Source organism: Mytilus trossulus, chromosome 7, assembly GCF_036588685.1.
Source record: "Mytilus trossulus isolate FHL-02 chromosome 7, PNRI_Mtr1.1.1.hap1, whole genome shotgun sequence".
In the NCBI taxonomy this organism is placed as follows: Eukaryota; Metazoa; Mollusca; class Bivalvia; order Mytilida; family Mytilidae; genus Mytilus; species Mytilus trossulus.
The window spans coordinates 59,070,979-59,080,855 of record NC_086379.1 but is presented as its reverse complement, the minus strand read 5'-3'; the positions used below and the strand labels follow the sequence as shown (position 1 = coordinate 59,080,855).

Here is a 9,877-nt window from a genome sequence, read left to right as displayed (position 1 = left end):
TTCTCAAATCGTATATTTTTGTTATAACAATTGTAAAAAAAACCAATTGACTCTTCATCGGAGTTATGCACACAAAAAGTAACCTAATGAAAGGAACATCAATTACCTTTTTTTGTTCTAATCACCCAGCAAGCAGATGGTTAAAAAAAAAATAATTAAAGAAGCAACGCTCGTATAAACTAATATATAGTTCATTTAGCATTATACAAATAGTAAAATATGATGATTTTCTATGATAATACTATTGAAAAAAGAAGAAATAAATAAATAAAAACTTATTGGGATCTCGAATTAGAATAAAAATGAAAGTAACAGTTTATAAATTTCGTGCTTCATACTATACCTTTAAATATTTTAGATCTCAAGTCCAATATGTTTTTACCAACTTATTTTACCTAAAAAGGTGTTGTACTATCTTGACTGTCATTGCGGGTCACAAAAGGTGGACGAGTATACAAAATCACTTAGTTTTCAAGAAAACCCCAAAATTTAATCTTTAAGTCAAAACACAAATCTCAAATCAATTATCCCTCTACGTTAACTTTACTTTTTTGGTGTATGATACCAATGAATAATATGTAAATATACTTGCTACTGAACCATATTGATATGAATTTTCATGAATATTTAAATGAAATATAACACTCAAAGAATTGTAAAATGTTACTATCGTCAGTGAGATTCACTAAGTACCTTTATATCTATATCCTGTTCATACTTTAGTTTAAAAGATCCATACTTATGTAATTTATTTGAAGTCGCTGTTTGTAAATAAATACTTTATAAGTATATACATGAACTAGGTCAATGTTAGAAAAAAGGATGATTACGCCGTAATTTCGTATTAAATTTTTCGAAAACTGATGTGGGTGTTTTGTCAATGATAAATTAATTTGCTAGCAAGGTTGATTTTTACTTATATCTAGTTTGAGAAAATAAGCATTCTCTGATCAGGTAAGGTTTATATTTCGTATTTGTTTAAAGAACCCTGTTATTTATATTTGCTATAATCTGCGATATTAACGTAATCCATGTCCGACAAAGTCATTTTATAACGCAACAATGTTTAGAGGAATAAGAAAAGTAACAAGAATGAAAAAAATAATATTAAGCTGTTTAGCACGAATCATTCGGCAAATTAAATTCTTAGAATTGATAGTTAACACCGTTGTTATAAGAGAGTTGGGATTAAGTATTATTTCTAGATTATCCTGCATAATGACGATCAAATTAACATTTGATGAATTTTATTACAGCAGGGAAACGGGCGATCCTCTCTATCTGGAAAATAACGCCATAAAGGCTCACCCAATTGTCCGGTGAAGGACATAACTCAAAATGTTCTATTCTTTTTAAATATTTATTATTCTATCAATCAGGCTGTTGTTGAGCATGATGAAATTGAATTATATTGTTATTTAGTGTCTTTACCATGAATAAAGGCAACAGTAGTATACCGATGTTCATGGGGCTGGCATGTCAATTAACTGCTAGTAGTCTGTTGTTTTTTTACGTATTATTGTCATTTTATTTATTTTCTTTTGTTACATCTTTTGACATCGTACTCGGACTTCTCTTATACTGAATTTTAATGTGCGTATTGTATGCGTTTACTGTTTTTTTTACATTGGCTAGAGGTATAGGGGGAGGGATGAGATCTCATTAACATGTTTTACAACGCCGCAATTTTGCGCCTGTCCCAAGTCAGGAGCCTCTGGCCTTTGTTAGTCTTGTATTCATTTTAATTTTAGTTTCTTGTGTGTAGAATTCGGAGTTTAGTATGACGTCCATTATCACTGTACTAGTGTACATATTTTTTAGGGGCCAGCTGAAGGACACTTACGGGTGCGGGAATTCTCGCTACATTGAAGGCCCATTGGTGGCCTTCGGCTGTTGTCTGCTCTATGGTTGGGTTGTTGTCGCTTTGGCACATTACACATTTCCTTTTCTCAATTTTTTACTAGTACCTTCGGGGATTTTAAACGTCGTTTGGTCGGAAGTTTTCATAATTGTGACAATAAAATAGCAGGTGATACTCTTAATCAATATCATAGGATTTTCTAAAATATGCATTTACAAAATGATCTATCTCTCCTGAAAGGAAATTAACCCTTAATTTTTAAATACATTGTATAGTATATGAAGCAATTAACAACTATTTCCGTGATTGTTTGGTTATTTACAAAAAAGATAATTAAATCGGTTTTCTGACATTCTGTTAAATGACACAATTATATATATATATATATATATTTTGTCATTTAACCGGGGAGGAAGTTACGAATCAAATCTACTCTAACATCAGTAGGTTGATTTTCTAGTCACTTTATACATATTCTAAGGCCTGGTATTTCATAATCATAAGAAATCCGATGGACAAGGTATAATTTGCAGTTGTCACTACATACAGGCAGACATAATACAAATATTTAGTTACAGTGATTGCATGCATCAAAAAATAGATTAGTATCTTGCAATTATACTAAAGAGATGAGTTGATGATCATTTCTGTACACTAAAAATAAATAGTTGGTGTATTGTATCAGAGATCCTTGTTTAATTCCTACTAGCAGGTAACACCTCCCGAAACGAGGGCTTATTTTTATAAGCTAGAGTTAGAGGAGGGGATAAGGTCTCTGCGCAATGCTATGCGATGTTGTCGTAGAAGTTAGAAAAAGAGTACAGATTCCAGCCCCAGCGCCGGGGAGGAAGTTACGGATCAAATCTACTCTAACATCGTTAGATTGATTTTCTAGGCACTTTATACATATTCTTAGGCCTGGTATTACTTAATCATAAGAAATCCGTTGGACAAGGTATAATTTGTAGTTGTCACTTCACTCAGGCAGACATATACATATATTTATTTAGTGATTGTATGCTTCTAAAATAGATTAGCATCCTGTGGATCATGTCTTTTGGAAAATAGATTAGGATCCTGCATCATGTCTTTTGGGAAATGTTGTTTGTGCTGTTTTTAGACCCTTCTACAACGAAATTTGTTTGACATGCACACGTGTAAAAACTGCGGTTTTTATCCAACGCAATCATAGGTTTGAACGTAGTTTTCAATTTAGACTCGTTTATATTTTTGGTTTGGGCATGTATCATATTTTCCCTCCGGTTTATATGATCCGTTCATCCTATATTGACTCTTAAAATGCAAGAGTTGATCTTAAATTGAGGGTACTTTTTTCTAAAAATGAGGGTACTTTTTATATGGCCTTCCAAATACCGTTTCGATCCCTAACATCACTGAAGAGACATTTATTGTCGAAATCCGGATCTGGTGTACTAAAGAAATATTGACCCGAATGTTTGTGGCACAACATCGTGGCCACAAGTTAACACATTTTTTTTCTGTTTAGTATCAAATTTATATTAAGATCCATTTTGTTACATCTTGTGATCAATTTTATATGGCAATCGCCAATGGCAGTCAGCAGGGTTAAAGAGCATCAGTTGTTCGACCTGTTAGTCAAATGCGTTTTGTTTAAATATACTTTTTCACTTTTTTGGTCTCTTGGAAAATGTTGTTTGTGCTGTGTTTAGACCCTTCTACAACGAAATTTGTTTGACATGCACACGTATAAAAATTGCGGTTTTTATCCAACGCAAGCATAGGTTTGAACGTAGTTTTCAATTTAGACTCGTATAAATATATATATATATATATATATTGAGCCCAGGTGGTCGTGTGGTCTAGCGGGACGGCTGCAGTGCAGGCGATTTGGTGTCACGATATCACAGTAGCATGGGTTCGAATCCCGGCGAGGGAAGAACCAAAAATTTGCGAAAGCAAATTCACAGATCTAACATTGTTGGGTTGATGTTTAGACGAGTTGTATATACATTATGTTCACAGCCATGTATCACCATCATTGATGCGATCCGATGGATACATCTGTTGTAGGGTTGTCACAGACTCAGACGTACTTATGAATATAATTATTTTCTGTGACTGTATCTTACATTAATTTGTAGGATCCTTATTTTACTATAGATAATTTAGCTGATCTGTAACAATAACATCTTCATACCTTATATATCATGTACTGTAGTATGCCGCTAGATTAAAACTGACGTGGAAAGGTAACGCATGCCCACCGAAAGCTCTTTTATTGAGAGCCCAGGTGGTCGTGTGGTCTAGCGGGACGGCTGCAGTGCAGGCGATTCGGTGTCACGATATCACAGTAGCATGGGTTCGAATCCCGGCGAGGGAAGAACCAAAAATTTGCGAAAGCAAATTTATAGATCTAACATTGTTGGGTTGATGTTTAGACGAGTTATATACTGTAAATTCAGAAATTATTGCGAAGTTCTTATTATTGCGAATAATGCGACTGAGTTGTAAACGCAATAATTAAAACTCGCATTTTGTAATATTTTAACTGAATTAAGCATGACTTTTCTCAAAATCATAAAAATTAAAATCGCATTCAAGTGTAAAATGACAAATTTGCAATAATAAGTGCACGCAATAATTTCTGAATTTACAGTATATATATATACATATATCTTTTAAAGCGCACACTATCATTATTAATGGTTACGCTACATATTGCAATACTAATATTTTGATTTGATTTTCAGAAACCACGTTTGGAAAACACGTTAGTTGTTTATTGTTTCTCTTCTTTTTTTATATTGGCAAACAAGATTGCCGAACAATAAAACCTTGTTTGGAGAATTTTCGTTTGTTCCTATGAAAACTGTGTCAATCGATTTTTCCAAAGGTCTTTTCCCTCCATTTTTATCAGGCTTTCTAAACTTTATTTAAATATTATCGAAAAGACTCACCAAAAAGGAAGAACATTGTAAACTATTACTATTACCCAATGAAAAGCAACACCATTGTCAAGGAAAAATAAGATAGAATTAAATGAGAAATAAGGATGTCATACAGCATTTAAAAACAATTGCATTCTAGATTTGCCTCGACAGAGGATATAATAATAGTTACCAAAGGTACCAGGATTATAATTTAATACGCCAGATTATAATTTTATATAAGCAAGAATGGGCCAGGAACGTCAAATTGAAAACCACAAGTTTGCTATTGTGCAACGTCCCCTGGTCTATAATGTGACCTACCGAATTATACTTATATCCGGGTTCGTACTATTATGAGCAACACGACGGATGACATACGTGGAGCAGGATCTGTTCAGCCTTCCGGAGTACCTGCGATCACTGCCAGTTTTAAGTGGTGTTCTTGTTGCTTATTTGTAACTTTTCTATGTTGTGTTTTTTTTGTACATTGGTTTTTATGCCGTTATCTATTGTTTTGAGCCATCACCATGTCAGATTATTTTCGATTGAATGTCGTCTTTGGTATCTTGTGTCTCTCTTTTAGAAATAAAGTCCAATTGGTAACGCCTTAATCAGTACAAGAGTTTCTGACTCCATCGTGATTTTGATGTTGTAAATGCTTTTCCCTCTGTTGTTAATAGTAATTATAGAATCAATCATACTGTTTTATATTCATTATCATTATTTGAAATTTCTTACCTTAAAAAAAAGGAAGTGCCAGCAAGATTGGAAATCCCAAATAAACCCCATCATAATTCACAAAAGAGGATGTTTTAAAAACAAATCACAAATCCGTCCTTTATCTATTCGATAAAAACAAATTTACGACAATTAAAATCTCGAATCTTTTAACTTAATCTTAAATCGTAAAACAAGACAGACAAAATAAAATGACAACTCAATGGCAAAAAAGAAAAAAAAGGCCAACTGAAAACAGCAGTTCACAAAACACAACATTGAAAACGAAGGATTAAGCAACATGAACTAGCAGTGACATCAGACGCGGATTCTTAATATTTCCATTCATAATATAACTTCATATTCCCGATTGTGACATTTTCAATAATTATAAATTCTCATTGTGGGTGACGCATGGATCAGACTAGTTCCCTGTTACCTCAATTGGTCTCTCTCCTTTGAGAGATTGCTTTAGATTTGTCCTGAAATCTTGTTTAAAAATTGGAAGTTACTTTCGTACTTATTTTCTACATCTGATGTGCATTTCAACAACAAGTTTTTCCTTAGTGATTAGGAAGGCCAAAATTGTCAAAACTCTAAATCTTAATTCAATCGAGTTTGGAGCTTAACAGGAGGGAGATATTTTCATTAATTTATCTATAAACAAATGTAATGACACCACATCCACATTTAAAACACCTACACGTGTGTATGCAGAATACGTATAACTCAATTATTTTTTTTTATTTTGTAAATACTGTCCAAAGAAAACAAACAAAAAGATTCGCATCTTAAGTCTTAACATTTAAAAAAATCACAGTGAAATGTATATAGTTATCAAAGGTACCAGGATAATAATTAAGCACGCCAGACGCGCGTTGCGTCTACATAAGACTCATCAGTGACGCTCATATCAAAATATTTATTAAGCCTAAGAAGTACAAAGTTGTAGAGTATTGAGGATTGTATCTTCTTAAGGTAAAAAAATAAAGCAGTATTCAGTAAAACATATTTTCATTATGGGCCGGCACTAAGCCTGTCCATTATATGATATTGGTTTGAGATTGTTACATGCGTTTCGGCGATTCTACAATTTTATTTTCTGCGGAATATAAATTGAAGATTTAAGGATTTTGAAATAAAAACATTGTCTTAAATTTTTTATATAAAAAGAAGATACCAAATATTTATAACAATGAATGTTTTATTATGCACAATATCCGTGACCCATATTTGGGGATTTCCCCAAACCAGGTTATATAAGAAATGTAAACAACGTACCAAGTTCTTACAACAAATTGTCGTCGTAGCATGGACAATGATTATTAGGTTGTGGTTTTTTTTTTCAAAATAGTTATTTTATGATTCTGTTTAGATGATTATATATACTGCTTTCATCATTCCGAAAAATAATCATTATAAAGATATTTTTACTTTCAACGTAACCGATATCGGAAGTTTTTAAAGGTAACATGTTTCAGTAGCTGAAAATGATTTTTAAAACTCTCAAATATCTACTTGGTGTTTGTTAATACTTTGAAACTTTACAGAACAACCAAACAGATTGCCATGAAAAACATTTGTCAATGATTTGTCAGTTGTTACGAATAGAATAATTTGCCCTACTGTCTGAAGCTTTCTGATTTTTAATTGTAGTATGTAGCAGTTTTTTTAGTCTGTCGTATACCCAATGAAAATATGAAGGAATCTGGAGTAATTGTACATGTGACAATAGTAATATCAATACATGGTAAAACCAAAATATGGAACGTTTTTATTGTTGTCCTTCATCTTTAAGTCACCAAGAGGCATTCACAAATGATATATTGTTCTCATAACTGGTAGAATTTATGGTTAATAAAGGCAACAGTAGTATACCGCTGTTCGAAACTCATAAATATCATACAAAGCTACATTCCTATTTTTATGATTGTGTGTTGATACTTTTAAATTTCACCGAAACCGAATAGAAATGAAAACATTATGTCTAGGATTTCTCAACCTTTACAGAGATGTCAAACGATATTCTGGGAGGGATAAAGTGTTTAATATGTCGGTCGTCACAAAGTTAAAGTCCATCTATCTGTTGTATAAGTATAAGTCATAGTTCTGGAGATTTGGTTCATAGATGCCTCTTGAATAACTAAGGATTCCTGATAAATATATGGTAATCTTGACCTACATTTTACAAATGAGTGACTGATAAAGTTTGCGTTAGACTCCATATCTGAAATACAACTCACAAAGATATAATATTTTGTCAGCAGATGCGTCTGCAATAGTCAGAATCGAGGATCCTAAAATTATGCCATCTTGAAATAAAACTCATAGAAGAGTTATTGGGGTGAAAGGCTGCGTTTAAGTCCATATCTGAGATGAGGAATTTGTCAGTAAATGCAACTTTGTTAGTCCCGAGTGTCAAAATGAAATTTTGAAAATGAATTAGACGATATTCCATTTAATCAACTGCACTTAAAAGATATAAGAGTTTATCATCTGCACAATTAAGTTATATTTTATATCATTATCATAACTAATTGGATTGGACCAGTTCTGGCAATTAAGGATTAAAGTCAACACAATGTACAGATTGTCTATATGATATAATACAAAATGTGTACCACTTAACTCTCTTGTTTTACTTTGATACAAGAATCTTATCAAAATTATCCTATAATAAACCTTCCTTCAACATCTTATTATTATTTTAACCATCTAAATGAATATATGAAGATTAAACATCCATGTTTAATTTACCGTTGCAGGAGTATCGCACTTATGTGGTAACTTCAAATAAGAGATCGACGAAGTGCTTGATATATTGATATCAACCAGATCATTAAACTCAAAATATGGAACTAATTTCTGTTTTTAAAACGTCTAAAAATGAACTACAACGTATGGCAACTCGGAGTATGTCCAAACGGAAACCCCTAGAATTTCGTCATGAAAATAAAAATATAAAGAAGCATAACGTAAAGCTTCAAAATGAAACACAATGTATGGTTACTCGAAGTATGTCCAAACGGAAACACCCAGGATCGGTAAATGATAATGAAAATAGAAAGAAGCTGAAAAAAAAAAGAAATGAGCAGGGTGTGGATAACATGAAAGTTGAAATTGAGGAGGAGGTGCTGCAGACAGAAAATGATATCATTACCGAAAATAAAGAACAAAATGTAAGACCAACACATTTAGAAGTACATGAAAGCTGTATCGACAATTTAAAAGACGATGATGCCTTTGATCCCAATGACAATAATGCACAGAAACGAAATTTAACTATTACTACAACTAAGCTGGGTGACGTTTCTTGTGAAAAAAGACATGGCATAGCCATCAATACAGATTATGAGACTGTATCAGAAAGTCGAACCACTAGCCAGAATAGTTATGAGAGTTCAACAACAGGAATCGATGCTTTATACAGCCGTATATCAACCTTTACGAGTTCAGAAACAATAAGGAGAGAAAAACCGGTAATATTTACAAAGATTTGAATGCTTATTTTGAGCAAACATTATATCACCATTCACCAGCTTATTACACAAAAAAAATATCAAATTTATTTTCTTTCACATTTAACAAGTCAGACATTGAATACAACATTTGTATAATGTTTTTCGCAAATAATTATTTATTTCAATGAATTTTTCGGTAAATAAAGTATAAATTGTCATCCGTTACATGAAAATGTGATGTATGTAAAAATATTTTTTTAAGTAAGAGTATTATTCTTCACGTGATATATTTTGTTTTTGATTTCAGAAAGCATTTCGAAAGTTATATAGACTGCTAGGAGAGCTTGAACACAAGGACAATGGATTAAGAGCCAAAAACCCTTTGTCCTCTACCAAAGTTGCAGAGCATGTTGCATATGGAAGCACTCGATTAGTATCAAAGTACATATCAACATGTTCTACCCTTTCCGCAGCAAAAAACTTGCTTAGATTAAAAATGAAAAGTAAAAGTTACAGAAACGGAATCCAAACAATTGTAGCAATTGATGTCAATAATCTTCCTTCAGATGTCGCTATTATTGATCTCACTAATGAAAATATCAGAAAAAAATATGAACTTCAGAATAACGACTACTTAAACGAAAAATTTCATAAATTTGCCGCCTCCTATGGGGAGGTCTTGCTTGAAGGATATATACCTCCCGACTGTCTTGAATATGCATGATATATCACACGAAAGTGGTCTTATAACAGCAGTAGTAATGGTAATTGTATAAGAACACATAAGGAATTGGCGAGTTCTGATCAAAAGCATAATGTGATACTATTATGTATTTTCATTTTTTTCATTCATTTTGACATCTATTTCAAACTTTTGTGTGTAAAATCTTCGATATAGTCTCATGTTCTGTGTCGTGTTATCTTAA

At 32.4% G+C, this 9,877-nt stretch overlaps 1 protein-coding gene across 1 annotated transcript; it reads left to right on the top strand.

Moving 5' to 3' along the window:
• The first annotated feature begins 856 nt into the window (after nucleotides 1-856).
• LOC134727179 (uncharacterized) lies at nucleotides 857-9,877 on the top strand. Its single transcript, XM_063591558.1, has 3 exons — nucleotides 857-954; nucleotides 8,256-8,969; nucleotides 9,259-9,877. The coding sequence occupies exons 2-3, from the start codon at nucleotides 8,343-8,345 to the stop codon at nucleotides 9,673-9,675; spliced, it is 1,044 nt and encodes a 347-aa protein (XP_063447628.1). The 5' UTR covers nucleotides 857-954; nucleotides 8,256-8,342; the 3' UTR covers nucleotides 9,676-9,877.

What these genes read in the sequence shown, in the direction of transcription:
- LOC134727179 (XM_063591558.1), top strand. Translation starts at nt 8,343, where the DNA reads ATGGAACTAATTTCTGTTTTTAAAACGTCTAAAAATGAACTACAACGT. An exon ending in CAATAAGGAGAGAAAAACCG is followed by an intron (nt 8,970 to 9,258) that starts GTAATATTTACA and finishes TTTTGATTTCAG; the next exon opens with AAAGCATTTCGAAAGTTATA.